The sequence below is a fragment of the Ruditapes philippinarum genome, unplaced genomic scaffold (genome assembly GCF_026571515.1).
Source record: "Ruditapes philippinarum isolate M1 unplaced genomic scaffold, ASM2657151v2 ctg35_1_1_1_1, whole genome shotgun sequence".
Taxonomy (NCBI): Eukaryota; Metazoa; Mollusca; class Bivalvia; order Venerida; family Veneridae; genus Ruditapes; species Ruditapes philippinarum.
The window spans coordinates 308,782-331,634 of record NW_026861019.1 but is presented as its reverse complement, the minus strand read 5'-3'; the positions used below and the strand labels follow the sequence as shown (position 1 = coordinate 331,634).

Sequence of the window (22,853 nt, the reverse complement as noted above, 5' to 3'; positions counted from 1 at the left end):
ATACTTTTTGTTATGTTTGACATTCATATTATATGCAGCCAGCTAGAGAAAGTCACTTTCCAAGGCCCATAACTCTGCCATAGACTTTGAATGAAATACAGCATTCCATGAACTTTGTCATTATCCTAGACTCCTAACTATGACATGCATTTAGAATGAAAGCTTTGTCTTTTATAAATTCCTACATTTCCCAGGATCTTGTTTAATTATCAAATACTGAAAATAGTCGAGCATGCTATCCTAATGACAGCTCTTGTTGTTGTTTTTTATGAACAGACAAGGATAACTGCAACAGAGAGACTAAAAATGATAATAAATACATCAGAATTTATTACTAGCAAAATAAAACAAATACTGAATAGAGACAGGACAGTTATATACTGTATGAGGTAGTCCATAGTTTATTACATAAACATTGCCTACCTACAATTCTTTATCATCTATGTAAATGCTGTTTCATGATTTCCACTGTCACATGCTTTTACTATCAAGGCATGCACAGCATGTGTTTTCACTGTCAATATATGCACTAGATGTGTTTTCACTGTCAATATATGCACTAGATGTGTTTTCACTATCAAGGTTTGTACTGCATTTTGTATGTACTGCATGTGGTGTATTACTGTCAAAGTATGCACTGCATGTGTTTTCACTGTCAGCTATGCACGGCATGTTTTCATTATCAAGGTCTAAACAGTTTACGTTTTCATGAATCCACATTAACCATTTGTTTACCAACTTTTTCTTGTTTTACACTGGTCATCATGTTAACAAATGCTTCGCCTGCATGTCCTAGGCCTTCATGTATGTATTCTGGAACCTTAAAAACAAAACTATTATGATTAAACTGATAAAACAATAGTGATAATTGAAATTAAACGCAATGCATATATATATTTCTGTTACAAACACTTAACAATATTATCAATGTTGGATTTCCAATTTCATTACCTTTTTGACTTGATGGTGCATTTTTATTTTATTAACTAAAATCACATTTTTACTAAATAACCAATATAATTCAAGAAACATAGAATTCAACTGTTGTTGTTGTTTTTACCAGCTTTTACCTACCTTCAATTTTCCATTTATGTACCACTCTTGTAATATCTTTATTCCATCCCCAAATTGGTCTTGAAAATGCAAAACTAAAAACCTTTCCCTACAAATTAAGACAGCATTTATTAGCAACTTTTCATTTTTTTTTAATTTTTTATATCAAAATTACTTCTTTCATTTCATTTACAGGTAAAATGCTTGTGAAACTCTCCATTGTCTTACATATTAATAATACATGTATCCTGCAACAGATTTGGTAGTTATGACTTAAAACGGATATAATCTCTATTTATATCTGGAATAAATACATGTTTCTACAGTTCGTTGTAATCTTGATTATAAACTAGATTTGGTGTTATACATTTTGTAAGAAATTACATTTTTGTGCCAAATAATTACAAAATTCCATTGTGCATGTCAAAATATTAGGCAGAAACAAAAAATTTTGAGTGCATGCTTAATGGCATTGGGTTATTGCATGTAATGTTATAGAACTGTTCACACATTGGGCATTTATCTGTAAGCAGCCAAGTAGCTAAGTTATAAGCACTGCAGATCAGGATTCTGAGGGTTCCTTGTTTGAGTCCTGGTCAAGTTGCACATATGGCTCACCCTATGAAATTTGGCAGCTAATGTAGGCTTTTTATGATTAAACAGTTTGGAGTCAATATAAACATAATTATCTTTATGTACCCATTAGAAATTTAAGGACAAGTTTCAATATAGTGAGTCAGTATGAAATGGTGTACACTATTCACTTATTGGGGAGATAGTGAATAAGCAGCTATGTATGTTAGCTGGTAGAACTGCTTAATATTAAATAGAGCATCTCTGGTTTAAATCCCGAAACATTTTTTTTAATAACACATATGGCCATTTAGAAGTCTTACTGTATATATTTACCTTGTAATATTTCTATCAGAGATGATGTCCTGCATTTGTTGAGATATTGGTGGAGGATAAGGAACATCTTTGTTGTATACAGCTATCTGACCACACAGTATAACATGAGAACCTTCATTCATCTACATTCATACATGAAACATTTCATCAAAAATACAATCTACACTGCTTCAAACATACTAGGATGAAGGATGAAAATATCAACTTCTTATTAAAAAAATCCAAAATTAATAATCATTTACAATTTGTGGATTCCAAACATTTCATGGAGAAAGGGCAGTAGAGTCAGTCATGGATACATATACATGTATCTGAAAATTGGTTATACTAAACATTGCTAATTCTTATCTACACTTCAGTTAAGTATAATCAAATTTATTTAAGCTCGACTGTGAACCAAGTTCTTGCAGCTTCCATTAATTACTTGTGAGTATGCTACCCAGAACTATCTGGTATTGGTGTCATGTGAGAAATTATGGTTGTGATTAAAGTATGGCTCAAATCCATAATCCCTAGGTTGCTAGGCAGACACCTAAACCACTTTGCCCTTCTCCCATCAGATTAGGCTTCTCATTTTTTCTCATCATGAGATTAGAATACTTAAGTTTGACATACAATGTATATTTTAAATAAAATCATGAAAATTTAAAACTTGATCTTCTTAATCTACTATAATATTGAACATATATAAAACCAAGCTTCTGTTATAGCTCATCAAAGATGTAATGTTTAATATTGTCACTGTTCAATAAAGTGTGTATAAAATAAACCTGTTTTATGACTTCTTCACTAAGAGTTCCTCCAACATTATCAAAATAAGCATCTATCCCTTCAGGACAAGTTTCTTTCAAGCGTTGTGGACTATTTTCAGTTTTATAATTTAAAGCTGTATCAAAGCCAAGCTGTGTTGTGAGGAAGGAACATTTAGAATCAGATCCACATATACCAACGACTCTATGAGCACCCAGGAGCTTCCCTATCTACAAATACAATACTAACAATACTAAAATCATCGTTATTTTACAATATGAATCTGAGAGACAGAGAAAGTTAACAAATTATAGTGCATAATGAGTGATTTCCATGAAAATATCTACATGACAAATGAGTTTTTTCCAGAAATAATAATATATAATATATAAAGTAATAAAACAAAAGGAGAGGGTTTTTCTTAGACCAATAAAAGCTATGATTCTCTATATTCTTCAGTTCTTATTGCCAATAACTAATATGCAGATGAGGTAATATTATTGACTCCCATTTTCAAGCCTTGTCCTAGGATAACAACAGAGTATTATTCAGGAGCCTTTCAATCACTACTAAACCATCCACAATTATGTCTAAAAATTATAAAAATTATTCTCAAGCAAAAGAGTCAGAATATTCAAATGAATATACTGACAGATAAAGCAATCTCAATAACCAATTTTAATAAACAAATTAAGTTCAAAAGTGGCATAACTCCTAAAAACATTGTTTTCGGGATAATGTCCCTTGTCTTACACCTGTGCCTTGTCATGATAAACAAGTATCCCCAAGTTTTATGTTGATGTAACTTAAAACATAGTACATTATAAGCAATTTTGACAGTACTTCTAAGTTAAAAAGCAGCATAACTCCAAACATTTAGTTTTCAGAAAAATGCTCCTTGTCTAACAATTGTGCCTTGACAAGTATTCCCAGTTTCGTTATTTTGAAACCCTTCTATGTGTACTTAATAGGCAATTTCACAACATATCCAAGTTAAACAGGGGTAAAAATTTCGAAAAATATAGCTTATTAAAATTATGCCTCAGTGATCATAACAGCTCTACTTTTTTTCCCAAAGCAGACAAGCTAAAAACAAATTCCCTACATAGGGTGCATCCAGCTGAACCACTGTTGTATCATCAGAGAAAAAAACTCTCAAAATTAACTTAAAGTTTACCTGTCCAGCAAGATTTCCACATGCTCCTGCTGCACCACTGACAACAAATGTTTGATTCTTCCCAGGACTCAAGTTACCTCTCTCTTTGACCCCTAAATATGAGGTTAAACCTGTTACCCCAAACAATGACAATACAACTTGGGGATTTGATTTCAATGCAGCATCAACCTGAAAAATATTTGACAGCATATCAGTAAATTTGAAGCAATCTTGTTTGTAATAAATTCTTTGTTACTGATACACTTCCAAAAAAAAATAATATAGTATTTAAAAATTATTTATATACCACAAAAAAATACCTACTTTTGTTAGAGGTAATAGCTTGTCATCAGTTTTTGTATTGAAGAATTTTATCCAGGGCCAGTTCATTACTCCTTGAACTTGATCTCCCTTAGAAAATGCTGTATCTTTAGATTCTATGACCTCTCCAACCCCTCCTAGTCCCTGAATGGTTTCTCCCAGCTGCCAGGCATTTATATAATCTACACCAGTTTCATCATTCATACGACATCTCTATAATTATAACTTGTGATTTGATAAAAGATTGTTTTCTTCATATAAAATGATAAAATCTTTAGATATCATAGTATATAAATATTATTCAATTCTATTCATACAGTTACATTTATCCATAGAGTATGTTTATGCAATTGAAAAAGCTCTATTTGTTTAAAATATAGTCTTTCAATGAAAGTAAACATAATTATGATGGTTGACGAGGGATAATAAAATGCAAATGCATAAAAAAGTAGTTACTTGTATATTTTTTTCTATTTGAAACCTCTATGTGGAGAGGGATTTAATAAAGTTTTGAGTATTTACATTTTAATTTATGCCACTTATTAAGTTAATGCACCTTTTGCTACCAGTGATTTCTCAAAACTAAGCGCTTTATAATTAGCTAATTTCAGATAGATTTATTGTCATACCATTGCAGGATCTATAGAGATGTATAAAGTTTTAATGGTAACTTCTCCTGATGATAAAGCTGGTGGTAAAGGGCAAGTTTCATGACCGAAGTTTTCCATTGATGGTTCATGGTCTGCTCCTAGAAAAACAGTGAGTAAAATCATCCAAAATATTAAACTATATATTAGAAATACAATTTACTTCATTCTAAATTATTTACTTTTGGCTTCATAATCTAATAGTATTTAACAGTATTACTTCCTTCCTGCATATCACAATATCACAGTGTTGACATAAGCTGACTCTAGTTTTTAATGAAAATATGCTATATATTTCAATATTGGTTGTACACACAAAAAGTTAAAATTAAATTAACATAAAAAACTATTTATAACAAATGCAAAACAGTTCATATGAAAATATGTCAGAGCAAGCAACAAAGGTCAATTGCTCAGCTTAATTTGTCAAAAACACTCATAAACTGTTTTCATAAAAATACTGAAAGTAAACATTATTTGAAGATTCAAGTCTTACTGAACATTCTGCATCGTAAAAATCAGGAATAGCAAATTATGTTTTAATTGTTAAATTGTTGAATAAAATGTTAAAAAAACTGCCTCAGATGTTGAAAGATTCTGCATATTGTAACAAAAGTAAACAGGCAATGAGACAAATGTTGATCATGTGACACTATAAATCCTACAGAATATAAATAAGACATTGATTTGTGATATTTCTACTTTTTGACTTGCCCAACATTTATAAACTATAACAATAAAGGCTATAGTGATATTTGGACTAGTGACTCTATCAAAGTAATTGGTAATATAATTTGTAAGAACATTAGTCACAATTAAGCTATTTACTGAATTACAAAATCATAGAATGAATGCAACAAACTGATAGTAGCAGTAAATGAAAGAATCTTAATCACTTTAAATGATGTAGTTGTAAATAGTTCTATTTATTACTTATAGAGAAAAGGTAACATGATTAAAAATGTTTATAATAAACTATAGAGAAGTACAAAAAAAAGTCATGTATACAACAAATGTATATAGGGGTACTGCTGGTATATCATTCAACAATGTAACACATCAGAATAGTCATAAATGGAAAAGGGAAGAGAAAAAACAACATTATGTTTAAGCTATAAACCCAAATATTTAATTGTAATGCTATCATTTAGGTCGTCCTACATATTGACCTTTACACCAATGTTATCTTGCAGCAGTAAATATAAAATCAAGAACTTGACAACTGCTAGAATTAATGCAAATTAATTCTTAAAATATTATATCATCCATATGTCATACAGGTCAAAAACTTACCTGGTCTAGATTTAAGATAAACTCTACTGTTGCTGAAAGATTCCATTTTGTGTGCTGCAAATCTAATCTTCAATTGAAGTCCAGTTAAGTATACTTCCGGGTTTCAACCAAAAATACACGAAAAATGATTACAGACAATTCTTTACGTGTAACTATTCACTTACAAAACAAAACTGCAAAAGAATTTTCAGAGAGTGTATGTAATGGTTCTGGAGACAGCGTTGACATAAAATTATTGTCGGAGAAACTACTGTCAATGCAGTCCAAGGTGAACACGTTTCTCACAGAGTTGGTAGAACAGGAAAGGGAGACAACTCAGCAAACAAATATTGAAGTTAACTCAAAACTGGACGATGGTAGGTATCATATAGCAGCAACACCAAATATTGACATGTTTATTATTGTTTAGAAATGAAACATTTTTTATTGCACTTTATTTCAATTATTTTTATTTATCATTAGTTTTATAGGAATATTAATGCTGTTTGTTTTTTATTTGATTGAGCCAAACTGGCCTCTCATGTAGGTGATTTATTATGACCCACAAATTGTGACAATAAAGACAACTGTTTTTTTTTATAGATGATGAGGATGATGATGAGGAAGGAGATGATGATGAAGATATAAATGAGCCACCATTGAAGCAGCAGAAAACTTGATACAAAGAATGTGATGACAAAAAATAGACAAACAAATTCTCAGAGAGTGGACAAATTTAATTGTGCCTGAAGTTATGTTTACACTTGTTTTAAAGAGTGCCTTTACATAGAGTATCTTGTACTTTTAGATATTATCATGAAAGAAATTCCAGCTGAATTTATGTATTGAGACAATTTTACAACTGATTATTGTGTAGACAACTTTACAACTGATCGTTGTAACTGATGGTAGGATTTACAGTGGAGTATGTGAGATTGTACAGATGTACAGATTGGCCAGGCTCATTTTGTCATACTCATAGTCATTCTTTTTTTAAAAAGACATTCACTAGTCTCAAGAGGGTAAATGCAAATATGGCCAAAATTAAGACAAAACTAGTGCACCCATCTTATGAGCAAGTAATTACGGCAATGGTTTAATATAAAGATATTCAATAATGAATATGATTGTACATTGTATTCATAAAGTATGTCTTTATTATTTGAAACTTTAGAACTTACATATATTTACCTGAACATTCAGTTACAAACATTTCAGTTATGAAAAAAATATATGTATTAAAACATTTGTCAATGAATTTTATTAAACAAAACATATTGATTTAATTATTGGTAAATATTGAAATTCAGTTAATGAATTTTATTAACAGCTGTTGTGTTGTTGTCAATTACTGAAGGCAAATGTGTGTAATGTGTTATCTTTTTATTATAAATGCCAAATTTTGTTATAGAAACATGCTATGAATGGGTATATGTAAGTGTTCAGTTATGGAAAAAAAATGACCAATATATGACCTGAAACTGAATGAAAGCTATCATTAATAAGTTATACAAGTTGGAGGGTAGCTGGAATAAAATATATATTATCATAGAAATGTACCCATTCTGACATTTAAATCCACAGTTATGACCAATCAGTATGTGAAATATAAAGACTTTGTGATGAGTAGTTTTCAAGATAATCAGCACAAACCATTCTGACATTTAAGGCCCCTGTGACCTTGAACTTTGACCTAGTGACCTAATATCAATAGGGGCCATCTACTAGTTATGACTAATCAGTATGTGAAATATGAAGACTGTGATGAATAGTTTATAGGATAATCAGCAGAAACCATTCTGACATTTAAGGCCATTGTGACCTTGACCTTTGTCATAGTGACCCCAAAATCAATAGGTGTCATCTACTAATTATGACCAATCAATATGTGAAATATAAAGACTTTGTGATGAATAGATTTCAAGATAATTAGCGGAAACCATTCTGACATTTAAGGACACTGTGACCTTGACCTAGTGACCTCAAAATCAATAGGGGTCATCTACTAGTTATGACCAATCAGTGTGCGAAATATGAAGACTTTGTGATATATAGTTTTCAAGATAATCAGTGGAAACCATGTGGTCTACAGAGGGGAGACCCACTGACACGAAAAACAGACTGACCGACATTTGCAAAACAATATACGCTCTCTTCTTTGAAGGGGGGCATAAAAATAAATTTCAGCATCAGTTGTCCTCTTACTCCACCCACAGTTAGTAGATCATCCAGGAAAGTACGTACCAGAAATGAGATACATCAGTCAATTAGTGAAGGCTGTGCAAGCAAAAGTATAAAAATCTATTTTAAATAGTCTCCTAACCTTGACATTAATATAATCACTTCGTCCAACCAAAATTGTTGGACCACTCATGATATTTAACTATCAAATATGAAAGACATTGATCAACGAAAAAAGGCAGTAGAAGCAAAAGTAAAATAAATCTGTTTTTAGTACCTGTGATTTTGATCTTGGTGTCCACCAACCCACCCAAAGGTACGGGACCGTCCAAGGTATGTACCTACCCATCGATTCTTACTACACTAAGTACGACCACCTTAGGTTTATTCCTACATAGTGTTATGATTCTTTTTAATATTATAAGTATCAGAGATGACTAAAAATCAGTAAGAATGAACAAAGGGCAATAACTCCCAAATAAGCCAAGGCAGTTATGTTTCTTGTGCAATGCACATCTACCCAGTAAGATCTATCTACCTACATAGTTTCATGTTGATATCTCCTATAGTTTTAGTTATGTCCCGCACAAGTTTTTTCTAAAAGGGGACATAATTCCCAAATGGGGCAAAACAGTTATGAATCTTTTGCACTGCACTTCTCCCCAATGAGATCTATTAACCTACAAAGTTTCATGCTGATATCTCTTATAATCTTAGGAGTTAGGTTCCGGACAAAGTTCTAAGTGTAAAAACAAGAACCGGTTGAACCGGGTGATGCTCCCCGAGAAGGTTCTGGACACAGGAAAGTATAAAAAAAATGAACAAAGGGCAATAACTCCAAAATTAGACCAGGCTTTGTTTAGGTTCTTGAAGCGTTGCAGTTCTATCCAATTACATCTAGCTACCTACAAAGTTTCATGTTGATATCTCTAATAGTTTTAAAGTAATGTCCAGGACAAAAGTCAAAAAGTAAAAATAAACAAAGGGCAATTACTTCAAAATAAGGCAAGGCAGAGTAATGATTCTTAAGCACTGCACTTCCACCCAATGAGACCTATCTATCTACAAAGTTTCATGTTAATATCTCTTATAATTTTAGAGTAATGTCCCAGACAAAGTTCAAAGTGTCAAAATGAACAAAGGGCAATAACTCCAAAAGTAGGCAAGACATTTTTACAGTTCTTGTGCACTGCAAACTTACTCAATGAGATCTATCTACCTACAAAGTTTCATGTTGATATCTCTTATACATTAAGAAATATGTCCCGGACAAAGTTCAAAGTGTAAAAATAAACAAAGGGGGATAATTCAAAAATTAGGCAAGGCAGAGTTAAGGTTCTTGTTCACTGCACACCTACTCAATGAGATCTATCTACCTACAAAGTTTCATGTTGATACCTCTTATACTTTTAGAGTTATGTCCCGGACAAAGTTCAAAGTGTAAAATAAACAAAGGGGGATAATTCAAAAATTAGACAAGGCAGAGTTACGGTTCTTGTGCACTGCACACCTACTCAATGAGATCTATCTACCTACAAAGTTTCATGTTGATACCTCTTATACTTTTAGAGTTATGTCCCGGACAAATTTCAAAGTGTAAAATAAACAAAGGGGGATAATTCAAAAATTAGGCAAGGCAGAGTTACGGTTCTTGTGCACTGCACACCTACTCAATGAGATCTATCTACCTACAAAGTTTCATGTTGATATCTCTTATACTTTTAGAGTTATGTCCCGGACAAAGTTCAAAGTGTAAAATAAACAAAGGGGGATAATTAAAAAAATAGGCAAGGCAGAGTTACGGTTCTTGTGCACTGCACTTCTACTCAATGAGATCTATCTACCTACAAAGTTTCATGTTAATACCTCTTATACTTTTAGAGTTATGTCCCGGACAAATTTCAAAGTGTAAAATAAACAAAGGGGGTAATTCAAAAATTAGGCAAGGCAGAGTTACGGTTCTTGTGCACTGCACTTCTACTCAATGAGATCTATCTACCTACAAAGTTTCATGTTGATACCTCTTATACTTTTAGAGTTATGTCCCGGACAAAGTTCAAAGTGTAAAATAAACAAAGGGGAATAATTCAAAAATTAGGCAAGGCAGAGTTACGGTTCTTGTGCACTGCACTTCTACTCAATGAGATCTATCTACCTACAAAGTTTCATGTTGATACCTCTTATACTTTTAGAGTTATGTCCCGGACAAAGTTCAAAGTGTAAAAATAAACAAAGGGGAATAATTCAAAAATTAGGCAAGGCAGAGTTACGGTTCTTGTGCACTGCACACCTACTTAATGAGATCTATCTACCTACAAAGTTTCATGTTGATACCTCTTGTTGTTTCAAAGTTATGTCCCGGACAAGAAAAGGGGACGGACGGACGGACGGACGGACGGACGGCCGGACGGACGGACGGACAAGGCGGCGACTATATGCTCCCCCGAAATTTTTTCGGGGAGCATAATAAAAAAAGGGCAATAACTCCAAAATTAGGCAAAGCAGTTACGGTTCTTACACATCTACTCATTTAGGTCTATCTACCTACAAAGTTTCATGTTGATATCTCTTATAGTTATGCTCCAGAAAAGATTTTTCTGAAAGGGGAGATAATTCAAAAAGGGTGCAAAAAAAAAAATAGTTACGGTTCTTTGACACTGCGAACTATAAAACTACTTCTGTGGACTGGCCAGTATGCTGAACGTCAAGAAAGGGAACTGCAAGTGCCTTTTTAGCTCGATTGTATGAATTTATATGTAAATCGAGATCTGTCCCCAGCATTGATGTTCAGATTTTGTGCAGTAAAATATTTTAGGTCACTTTAATAGGCAAAATGTACTCGGAGGGGAGCTATTGTGATAGCAATTTGAAAATCTCTCCCTAAACCCCTTGGTAGATTTTGACCAAACTGCATATTAAGTTGGCTCTTCTGGAGACAAAGCTACTTGCAGACTGGGAACATGTCTGTAATAATATGTATGGCATGCTACTCATCATTTTACTATATTAACATACCCGGTAATGGATTAGAAATAAGTGACAGAAACAAATGGAAAAGATCTACATTTTATTTGACACATCTTATGTCACATGACTAATTACACATATCCCAGGTTTGAACACAGTCTAATACAGACATGGGTAAGTTTTCTGTACAAAAACACTCAGTTATAAGATAACATCAAAAACATTCACATACATATTAGATATTAAAGTATCTCTTTATTCAGGACAACATTTCGGATTTTTCTCAATAAAGAAAAGTAAAATTCTATAGAAAAATTATGTTATTTTAAAACATGTTCATTAGAAAATAGGGTATCAATATTGCTGCCATTGTTTCAATATTCTTCTAAAAACTGAAGTTAAAAACATATAAAATGCCATTAAACAAAATATGAAATTAAGACTTCATATAAAATGTAAAAATAAGCACATAAATTTTATATTAGCCAGAAAAGAAGTAAACATCTTACAATCTTTTAAACAAATTTGTTAGTTTAAACAGATTTATTTAAGCTTGATTGTGAAACAAGTTCTTAGAACTTATATTAATCACTTTCGAGTCTGTTTCCTGGAACCAACCAGTACTAGTGACAGGTGTCATATGAAGATACATGGTCGTGACCCAATTAGGGCTCGAACCCATGATCCAAGGGTTGAGAGGCAGACAGCCTAACCACTAGGCCACCGCTCCCCTAAAAAATGTGTTGATTTTTAATAAACAAATTGGCCAATAGAAAATGTATCAAATGTCATAAAACTGTGATACAGACACTGTCCACTGAAGACAACCACAATAAAACAAGCTACTGAAATAACTGTTTGACATAAGTTGTGTGTTTTCTGATTATCAATCATCAAAACTTCCTTTTTTTTAATGTCCCAGACAGACAAATGAACAAGTATAAAACACTTCTATAAAAATTAATTTTTCTACTTAAAACATGAGACACACCTCCAAAATATATATATACATAAATCACATAACATTCACACTGTGCATACATACAACAACAAGGTATTTACAAAATCTTACATGTGAGATGCCCCCTCACAGAATTATGTGATACAGAAACATTTCAACATGATGATAAATTGGTACTTTATGTGCTTGGTTTATTACAAAATACATGTCATCTGGGTGTAAAACTTGACAACCATATTATAACAAGACACAAGTCTTCAATAGTACAGAAATAATGTTTCAAGCGATGATGCCACATCACTGAGCTGTGCTGTCAGTGAATATAGCCAGGCTAGTGAACACTAGTGATTTTATATATTGAACCTGAATTGCCCGATATCAATCATGGACAGTTTCAATGTTAAAGCAAGTGGGGTTCATTATACAAACATAGTAGGAAGAGTTAATATCATCACAATTCATATTGTACTATTCATGATTTGTTATGTGTAAACAAGGTGAAGCTTTTACACCAAAATGACAATAAAAATCAAAAAATAATTTAAAATACATGAATACACAAAAAAACAACTTACATCACATGTAAAAAAAAAAGAATGCTGTGATGTTATAAAGACACTTCATAAAAAAATCAGTATTTATATGTCAACATATAAAACCTTTATTTACAATTCAGGTCAAAATTTAAGGAAATTATTTCATAAACTTATAAATAAGACATGATTGTTAATAAATAACACTTAAGAAGAATATTATTTGCAGAGCTGATGTAAAAGATAATAGTGAATAAAAAAAATCCTATACTTAATTATTTAAAGACAGCACCAATAAAATAGAAAAAAATAAAAAGCTGTAACATTCAACAGTGGACGCTAATAATTATATTGTTAATATGTATATAAGATCAACAACCTTAACAAAATATAAACAAGAACGTAAGTTTCTTATATATTGTACTTTCAAATAGAAAAAAATGCTATTTATTTGATATCAAATTGATATAAAATAAGGGAGTAGACATAATTGAAGCTTAAAATATCTTCATTTGGGACTAATATAGCCAAGAAAACTGGAAATTTGATCACTTGAAGATGACCAAAGAGCTGAAACTATCCTTTAAATGTTGACAAATATGACATATAGTTTAAAACTAGGTTTTGGTGATGTATGTGTGGTAGCTGGATGTATACAATGTTAGGTGATGATATCTCCCTGATTCTCCACATAATTACAACAATACATGAACTTATAACGACACTAGTGTCACAAACATGTGTTCAATAACTTGATTTGCTGGCAATAACAATGTTTAATAATACATGAACAGAAAAACAACAAACAGGACCAAAACTTAAGTGCATTAACATTGTTTAATCATACACTTTCAAGAACGCTGTATTTATGATTTGTTGTAGATGTAACAGTACAAAATTTGACGGAAAAAAATTCCAAAGTTTACCGAGATCACTATAAAATTACAATTAAACGATGTGAGACATCGCAAAATTTATGACTACAAAATTTAAAGTCACAATCTAGGTTTTGAAATGGTTTGTAAAATGACTATGTAAGTAATGTATAGAAATAAAGAACAAATGCTAAAATCTCTTTCACATATTAAATGGCTAACACCCTTAAGAATACAGATTATTTCCGCTAATATCATTGATCACACATATTGAAAAGATATGTGGTTACTTTACACACTCCTTGACTTTGCCATGTTAAATATGCCATTTTAATCTTGAAAGTTTTAGCTGCGGTTTCATGCTTCCTCTTCTTCATCATCCTCGCCTCCGTCGTCTTCCTCCTCGCCAAAATCTGCCGGTGCTGCCTCGTCATCCTCACCATCTAATCCCTCGTCGTCGTCGTCATCATCATCATCTTCACCATCAAACTCTCCATTTCCTTCCATACGTGCACGCTTAACTTGCTACAATCAAACAAAAACAGATCACTTTTCATTTATATGACGACTGTAAATTGTTCTTTCTACTTGCCCATCTGTGTATTTAATGATGAGTGCACAGGTATGTCAAAGTATCTAAATTGTGATCAATTTTATATTTTACTATGCAAAAGTAATCAATAATCTACAAGGCCCACTGAAATTTCTATAAATATTGTTCGGAATGTATCAGAAGTGTTCAATTTTTAAAAAGAGTAGTGCAATCTTTTTATATGGGTAGATTTTTTTATTTTACCCGAAACATTTTTCATTACCAGTTATGGGTCAATCACCAAAGTCAATCTTTTGAGATATATTACAAATTCAACTCAACAGCAGATAAATGAAATAATATTACTTCAATTAATCATGAACTAATAACCAACAACAGGCAAATTTAAACCGATTAAGCTGTGTCAAATTACAATTTAAACCGATTAAGCTGTGTCAAATTACAATTTAAACCGATTAAGCTGTGTCAAATTACAATTTAAACCGATTAAGCTGTGTCAAATTACAATTTAAACCGATTAAGCTGTGTCAAATTACAATTTAAACCGATTAAGCTGTGTCAAATTACAATTTAAACCGATTAAGCTGTGTCAAATTACAATTTAAACCGATTAAGCTGTGTCAAATTACAATTTAAACCGATTAAGCTGTGTCAAATTACAATTTAAACCGATTAAGCTGTGTCAAATTACATCATTTTAATTACAGATCACATCATGCTTATATACAAACTAAATTTTCGAAGAACACAAACTGCAGCAATTTTAAAATGTATGTGTCATGCTGCTATAACTTGCTCTACAAATTGAATGATTTACAATGTCCAGTGTGCCATCAAAGTGTAAGTTAACCTGCAAGTATATACCTGAGCATATGCTTCCTCATCATCATCGTCCTCACCAAACAAATCATTAAGATTATCTATCACCATAAAGTTCTGTTTATCTTCTGCTGTAAGTTCTATACCATCTTCTTGTTCCATAGATCTGTCCACCAACACTGCCTGCCAACCTGCTACACATGCTGCCTTAGCCTCTATAACAACACAATAATACCAATCTTACTATACACTGCAATGTACCTGTTCTATACATTAGATAAAAGGCAACATTATCTGGATGAATACCAAAAAATACCGGTACTGTTTTTGTTAATAATGTATGTATACATGTCTGTATCACTCACTGTCTATATCATATATAATATGGTGTAAATTTTTATGGGACGGAGGCCTAAAGACTTATCAATAAAATCAAAGATCACATATACAGCAACAAAATGTTCATTAATGTTGATAAGTTATATATAGTTAGCAAAAATAAATTTCATCATTATCTTAGATAAATATAGGACAGTACTGAATACACAATTATATGTTGAGCACTATAAAACTAACCTGCAGGACTATCTGTAAGAAATAAAATTTCTTCTGCTTGCACTTCCTGTTCCTCCGAGATAAGTTTCTGTATTTTCTTATAACTATCACTTTCTGTTTTAGATCCTTGTGTTGTATCAAAGAAACCCATAAACATCTGTAATTACAATAACAAGTTCCATAATAGGTTTCAATAAATTTATGTAATACAATGAATTACTTTTCTTAAGATGGCAGCCACAACAGTGTCAATTCAGAAACAGCTCTAGCTCCACAAGTTTCACAGAAGGCATCAGAGTATGGAGAAAACCAATTAATATTCCCTAATTAGAATCAATAGAATGTCACCATGTTGCAACTGGAATTTAATTACATATATAAGGTTCAATATTCAAAGACATAGTTCTTCTTAGCTATATCCCAAGTTTAATAATGTAGGGCAAGTAAAAAATTATCTCTATAAATATATATTTATAAACATTAACAGTGCCCTAGATAAGATTTTGGGTCAATTTGGTTTCATTTCAATTTCTTTTAACTTATTGTTTTTCCTTTTATCATCTTCTTCATCAACATTTTTTTTCAATAATACAAATAGTTTTTTTCACATAGATAGCTGTACAATTTATTATTTTTAACTGCTTTTATCTTGATAAACCAACTTTCTTTCTGGTTTCAACTTATTGTACAAATGTGTATTTAATGGGACTAAGACTAGTAAGAGGAAATCAGTTTGCATCATGAAAATATGTCAACCTTATATGGTATTTCATTTTGATTGCCTACATATCTGCAGAATCGAACAAATTTTACCTCATACAAAAGACGACAATATTTGTACAATTCCTTTTCAGTTTAAAAATTCATTGTAGTCTGCATTTTATTTTATTTTTTGCTTTTCATAAAACTGCTTATCCAGAGCACTGTTTAGTATGTATATCATTTTTTAATAACATGAAACTATGTAGTGAAGGCTCCAATCAATAAACAACATTTCGTTTAGATAAGTGCTTTTCATCATAACTGTCAACAAATTAATACTTTGTATGGAAATCATAACATAAATTTTTCTTGATAGATACCTGACTAAACTCAATCTACAGGCAAGTAAATCTACAGGCAAGTTACAATAATAAAATATTTTGTAACAAAGACAATGTAAAATCTTACATCTGTGATATCACCATCAGCTGTGTGAGCTAAGAGTAATTTTTGAGCTTCTATACTTCCTGATGAATAAATAAACAACATAAAATCTTCCTCTGCTATCTGCTGTAATACCGGGGCAACATCTTCAAATAATCTGAAACATAAATGTATTATATAACTACTTTATCCTGGAGAACAAAATAACTAATGCTTGTAATAGTTTATCTATATATGTACCGAAGTGCAAAAAAACTTGCTTTGTTAGATTTTCTTAAATGATTAAAATGTTCCTGGTATAGTCATTTCCAGACTATTCAGCATAACTATTTGCTTATCTTAATAACTAGTACAATATAGGACTCTTCGCAAATTTAAGATATTGGTAAGTATTTGAAACAAATGGAAATACAATTATTTTTAAGCAAAGAAATAAATAGAGGAGCGCAATATTTATATACACATGTTCCCTAAAAGACAAGAATAATATAACATATGAAGACACCCTCTGTTTTCTTTCTTTCTGAAAAGACATTCTTATTGTATCACAAAAAGAAAATCTGATAAGATTTAATCTATGGATTTGATTTTATATAACAAATTTTACAAAATTGAATTAAAAAGATGCATGGTGTGTTTTTACTTACTCTCCCTCAATCTTTTTTTGTTTATAGGCATCCCTCCAAACATGACCTTGTAAATCTTTTAATTCTGTTGATTTCCTGTCAGCATCCATTTGTGCCTTGACATTACTAACAACTGCTTTTATAACATCATCTTTATTGCCTTCTTCTTTTGCAGGTATCTCAACAACATCTTTACCTTCCCCTTTATCTTTTGTTGCCTAAAGAAATATCATAATATGTAATGAAATATAAGAGTTTAGGAAATTTAACAGTTTCTTCAGTGTTTATATTTACATTCCTTTAGATGTGTAAGCTAAAGGAACCCCATATTGAATCTTATTTCATGTTTACAAAAATTAAAATAAAACAGTACAAATCCCAAGTGAACCACAGTTATCACAGTTAACTAAAACACTAAAAAGTCTTTTTAATTACAAGGGTGAAAAATATAAGTTTGTAATTACCAGTGCTCTCAATGCTTCAATATCAGCTTGACATTCATCTTCATCATATCTTGTAGACAAGTAAGACTCTAAATTCTCACTCACATATGGAAACAGTTTATCCTTAAAATTAAAAGATGATACACATTAACAACATTAATTTACTTGCTGAAAAAACTGAAACTAGAAGGGCATTTATTAAGGCCCTGAATAGCTCCCCCAAAATTAAGGTATTTCTTGTTTAGGCTATGGACCAACTTTATTCATTTCAACATATTATATAGGAAACAATACATATTCTTCAAAATACAACAAGAAGCAGTCATAGACTTCAAATGCCTTACCTAACATGAAAAAGTTATAACGCTCGACCAATTTTACTTAGAAACAGAATCAGCATAATAATAAGAACAGATATGCAAACTCATATAGTTCTGGGTGACGCTAAATTCATGAAAAAATATTGTTATACAGAAAAGATATGAAACAAACAACTTTTTATAGATAGATCTTCCCCAAAATTCAAACATGCATACATTCATCAATAAAGAAACATGTAAATTAAACTCCTTATGTGTAAAATAATATGAATGAACATGATTGTGAAAATGGTTGATCAATATAATTTATAAATGTGTAAAGTGCCAAGCTGGTTTCGATAAAAATGTGCAGCCTGACTGTGACTCAAACCCGGGACCATTGGAATATCGTACCGCAGCTGTACTGATTGAGCTATCCGGCTGCTTATACATCATCTTCCCTAAATAGTGAACAGTTCAGAACCGTGACATATGTGATCTTTAAATTGTCTTTCATGTTATTATCAAATGTTGAAATAAATTGAAAAGTTTCATTTTGTATGCTCACTGTAAGTGTTTGTAAATTGTATTTCATGATTTTTTAAATGTTTTAATGTGTTTAAGTTGCCTCAGGTTAAATATTTAATCAAAAGTACTAAAAGTAAATTAAATAAACAAATATCATGTATATCTGTTATTGAATATTTACTCAAGAAAATAATAAGGGACAAGGGGCTAAATGTCTTGTGAAGTGAAGTGTCTTGTTCCAGAGCAACAGATAAGGTGCGTATTTAGGCAATTAATTTTATAAAATACACAATTGATTTTTTAAGAATGCTTATCAAAAACCCATTAAAAAAATAAACTACGCAATTGTCTTAAAAACCTGTGTGTATTGTCATTTTCATCACCGCAAAATTAATCTGCCATACGCTCGTAGTTTTGGACAAATTATATTGATATGCATGCTATCCGAATATTCCCGAATTTATTGCTTACTAATCAATAGACTGGTCTATTCTAAAAAGTACTTAACATCTTGGATGGGAACCATAATAGGACAGGGAACCAGATTAACTAATCAACGGTCTCCGGTCTTCGACTGTCCCCGGTCTCAAAAGACTGACTAAGCCATATCAATAAAGCATGAGACCCTCAATTTGTCTACTCAGGTTGACGGTCTTTACAGACCGGCAGAGACCGTTGATTTTGCGGAGACTGACAATAAGTAGGTCTCAGCTGTATCAATAGACGCTTTGAAAGCAATATGGCGTCGTATAAAAGGGAAAATGATTTGAAATAAAACAGTCGTAAATAATAAAAAATCAGTCAGAAAATGGACTTATTAAAAAAATTATGAAATATAACATGAGCCTTTTTTTTAAAATATAAAACAATTGTGAAAAGTTCTAGTAAATTGTTAATACTATTTTCTTTTTAAAACAGTTTAAATTTTATTGATAGAAACCATAAAATTCATATCTTCATAATTGCATACCCAATTGATCTTGAAATCATAGGATATCGAGTTTTGGAATACCCAATTAAATGGAACAAATACCCAATTCCAAAGGAAATGATGGAGTAATACCAATTCACCTTTAAAGCTTATCTGTTGCTCTGTTGCACTAACAAAGTTCTATGCTCCTGCGTTTATGAATAAATTATGCAAATGAGCCACGTTGAGCCGCCATGTTGGAGTTTCGGTAAGCGTGTTGGAAATTGCTACCTGTTCCTTTTGAAAGCTCGTCCTAACTTACAGTTTCATTGAATGTAGGAAAACTCGGTTTTGTTTGATTGCATACTGAATGATGGGTATTACAAAATAAATATAATGAAAATCGATCAATCAATAATTGTATACGAGCGTTATAAAGTCAATTTAATTCGTCAGAATAATAAGATTCTGTTGCAGGGTATCGGTAAAAGACTGCTTTTTTCCCCGCTTTTGAAATTTATTTGAACACGGAGACAATTTTTCTCAAACAGGTTTATGAATATACTTTACGTTGCAACAGAGTTTAGGCCATCCTCAATAATATATATGTTTGCTATTGCCGACCCAGAGTTATAAGGAGTGGGTCGGTAGGTAGGCTTTTTTTTTTTTTTTTGATATATAATTTTTACTGAACGTAAGTTAATACGCTTAGTACGTTGTAACAGATTGTGGAAATTTGGGCTACACTATCATCATCGGCAAAACTGACATGTAAAAGACAATAACAATAACAAACATGTTCACTACTAAGTAATCATAACATGAAATAAAAAAGAAAAGACTAGCTATGTGGACATAAATTCAAGCATGGTCAAATTACCGATGTGATAAACTAATCCTGCGTAAATATTCCCGTACGAACTGGAAAAATTATAGTGGATCACCAAGTCATTTCGTTCTCACGGATGCATGATCATTACTCAATTTATTACACGTCTGTATAAAATAACACACGCAAGATTTGTCTCCTATAATTTCTGAATGGCGGATATATGCACCCCTGTTTTAAAACTGTTAAAATATTTCATTGTTAGTTACCGAAAATTATCGCAGATTGTTGAAATTCCATAGCGCTAAAAGACACAAAAACACTCGCGCAAAAAGTAGCATCCATAAATAAAAGGAATATAATGTTTCCATTGTTAAATATAAATACAAAATTTACACACGAAATGACCTCTGACAAATGACTGGTCGGCTCTTCTGAAGAATCTGTGAATCTTTGATGTTTACACACCTGTAGTTGTTGCCGAATCATCAAAGAAATGCCGACACTCAATTGACTTCCACCTCTTTTTTATATATCAGAAAAAAACTGTCATTTCTTTTTGTCAAGGAATGATTACACATGTTTAATTATTGCTCAAGTAAAAAATGTTGGATATTTATCGTGTCAATTATTGACATATTATTCATCGTAAGTGCATTTTGACATGGAGTTTAATTAGACGTATGTAAATCTGTGATTTTGATTGTGATATTTTATTTACATTTTTATGATCTTGAAGATATTTTGCAATACTTTTGTCTGCTATCAAAACAATAATGCATATGAAATGACCACAGCTTCCAAAAATTTATTTTTTGGTCAATTTTATGACAGAATCCCCGCTGCAACCAGAAATGTTTTATTGCATGGGCTAAGTATTTAATCTGTGTCGGCAGTCATAAACAAACGAACATGTACTCCAAAGCACATTAAAATTACCACATGGTAAACTAGTGACCATATAAATGCTTTACAAATATTCATTAATTGAACAAACATTATTTTTAATCCCGTTTCCACACCTTAATTTGATACGTTCTATTATTAGTTAATTCAACTTAATTGCCGCGCGCATGCAGTACTGCTTGACGTAAGGAAAATATCCTTCCCTGGTTGGTCGCTATTTATGTAAATACTTTAAATAGTAACGCACAGAATGCCCTCATGAATGATCACTCGTTACTTTACATGTGTGATTTTCCTCCGATTTTATTTTTGTTTTCGACGGAATTTTTTAGGTGGAATGCCCTGGCTGATTTGGTGGAAATAAAAAAAAATCTGATTTTTTTAAGCTGAAAAAAACTTTTGAGTCGGGGCATTTTCGCTGGGTCGGCCGGCAATAGCAAACAGATAATTTTTTAAGAGTGGCCTTACCGTGTGTCCATTCCTTATTTAAATTGTCTAAGAAGTTAAATCTGTTTGTTTACATGTAAGTGTGTACCGTCATTTTGACCGACTGGAATAAAAACTATTATGACGGTGATAATACCGGATATTTAAAGAAAATTACGCCATGTAGTGCAAAGTTTTCGACATTGCAATTAAAATTAACGCTTACATTGATTCAAACTGTTCCTTGTCAGCAAAATTGAAACCGAAAGTAGTGGTTGTTCTAGAATTTAATCGAATAAAATGGGTGGGATTCAACCACCGCGCATTCCCTGTGCGAACGTATTGTTTACATCCGGTCGTGGCATAGGGTAAGAGTGCAAACTTTGTTAGTGTGTTGTTCCCGCTAAAACTGACAGGCCAAGGTTCAAATTTTTTTTTTTAAATATCAAAAGCAAAACATGTGCAATGCTTGAAAGTGTAAATAGTTCTGCTATACTTCGATCTTAAACAAATACATGACAATTGATACATGTATGTCATTATTAAAGTAAACAAAGATAGTTTTGAGATGACCCCCTAAAGTTGAGGAAGCTGTCATTCCATTTAAACTAAACAATGATTGGCATATCCAACAATTATTACTTTTAGACCGATATTTCAAATAAGATGGTATCAGTATAAAGTAAATCAGATTCAAAATTATCATTTTTTTTATTTTCACAAAGGGTCCCCCACGCGGAAACTGATCACATGTGTAAATGATGCCAAACGCTTCGCATAAAATTTGTTTACCTTTACAAACGATATTGGTGTGATTGTGCCCTCAATATCTAGAACAAGTGCTTTAACACCCTCTAAGAGTGATTCACCCTCTTCTAATGTCCGTTTAGTCTGTGGTGCCATTTTCTGCGTTGAGAGATACGGCAAAGAAAACTTCAAAGAAACCGGCTCCACTAACAAAAGAATGGCTTCTGACAGGTGCGTAAAATTTGAACAGCAGATGGCGCTATTTTTAGTTGTGTCTGCTGTTCCTTTGTTCAAGATGAACTAGTGGTAAAAAAAATTTACTGGATATTTTTTTTATACAAATCGCGATGTCATGTTTAAAAAGTTTACTTACTAGCAGGACAATATTATAGTATTGTTTTGTAATCGACCAGTTTTTATCTTAGTATTCATTTAATATAA

At 31.8% G+C, this 22,853-nt stretch overlaps 3 protein-coding genes across 3 annotated transcripts; 1 reads left to right on the top strand and 2 right to left on the bottom strand.

The window, feature by feature from the left end:
* Positions 1–312: 312 nt before the first annotated feature.
* On the bottom strand, positions 313–6,271 carry LOC132714247 (prostaglandin reductase 2-like). Its single transcript, XM_060697070.1, has 8 exons — positions 6,130–6,271; positions 4,819–4,937; positions 4,193–4,402; positions 3,890–4,057; positions 2,733–2,942; positions 1,963–2,084; positions 1,075–1,162; positions 313–820 (listed from the first exon to the last, which is right to left on the bottom strand). Exons 1-8 carry the CDS (start codon positions 6,173–6,175, stop codon positions 707–709), a joined length of 1,077 nt encoding a protein of 358 aa, XP_060553053.1. The 5' UTR covers positions 6,176–6,271; the 3' UTR covers positions 313–706.
* On the top strand, positions 6,254–7,437 carry LOC132714248 (uncharacterized). The gene is made up of 2 exons (XM_060697072.1): positions 6,254–6,485; positions 6,712–7,437. The coding sequence occupies exons 1-2, from the start codon at positions 6,254–6,256 to the stop codon at positions 6,786–6,788; spliced, it is 309 nt and encodes a 102-aa protein (XP_060553055.1). The 3' UTR covers positions 6,789–7,437.
* A 3,904-nt stretch (positions 7,438–11,341) lies between these two features.
* LOC132714246 (enolase-phosphatase E1-like) lies at positions 11,342–22,659 on the bottom strand. The gene is made up of 7 exons (XM_060697069.1): positions 22,458–22,659; positions 17,789–17,890; positions 17,346–17,542; positions 16,723–16,855; positions 15,574–15,709; positions 15,043–15,212; positions 11,342–14,150 (listed from the first exon to the last, which is right to left on the bottom strand). The coding sequence occupies exons 1-7, from the start codon at positions 22,566–22,568 to the stop codon at positions 13,983–13,985; spliced, it is 1,017 nt and encodes a 338-aa protein (XP_060553052.1). The 5' UTR covers positions 22,569–22,659; the 3' UTR covers positions 11,342–13,982.
* Positions 22,660–22,853: the final 194 nt, after the last annotated feature.

Coding starts and splice junctions, on each gene's coding strand:
- LOC132714247 (XM_060697070.1), bottom strand. CDS start 6,175: ATGGAATCTTTCAGCAACAGTAGAGTTTATCTTAAATCTAGACCAG. Junction 4,938..6,129: donor TTATCTTAAATCTAGACCAG/GTAAGTTTTTGA, acceptor CTGTTTTTCTAG/GAGCAGACCATGAACCATCA. Junction 2,085..2,732: donor GTGAAGAAGTCATAAAACAG/GTTTATTTTATA, acceptor GTATGAATGTAG/ATGAATGAAGGTTCTCATGT.
- LOC132714248 (XM_060697072.1), top strand. CDS start 6,254: ATGATTACAGACAATTCTTTACGTGTAACTATTCACTTACAAAACAAA. Junction 6,486..6,711: donor TAACTCAAAACTGGACGATG/GTAGGTATCATA, acceptor TTTTTTTTATAG/ATGATGAGGATGATGATGAG.
- LOC132714246 (XM_060697069.1), bottom strand. CDS start 22,568: ATGGCACCACAGACTAAACGGACATTAGAAGAGGGTGAATCACTCTTA. Junction 15,213..15,573: donor TCTTACAGATAGTCCTGCAG/GTTAGTTTTATA, acceptor GTGTTGTTATAG/AGGCTAAGGCAGCATGTGTA. Junction 14,151..15,042: donor ATGAGGAAGCATATGCTCAG/GTATATACTTGC, acceptor GTTTGATTGTAG/CAAGTTAAGCGTGCACGTAT.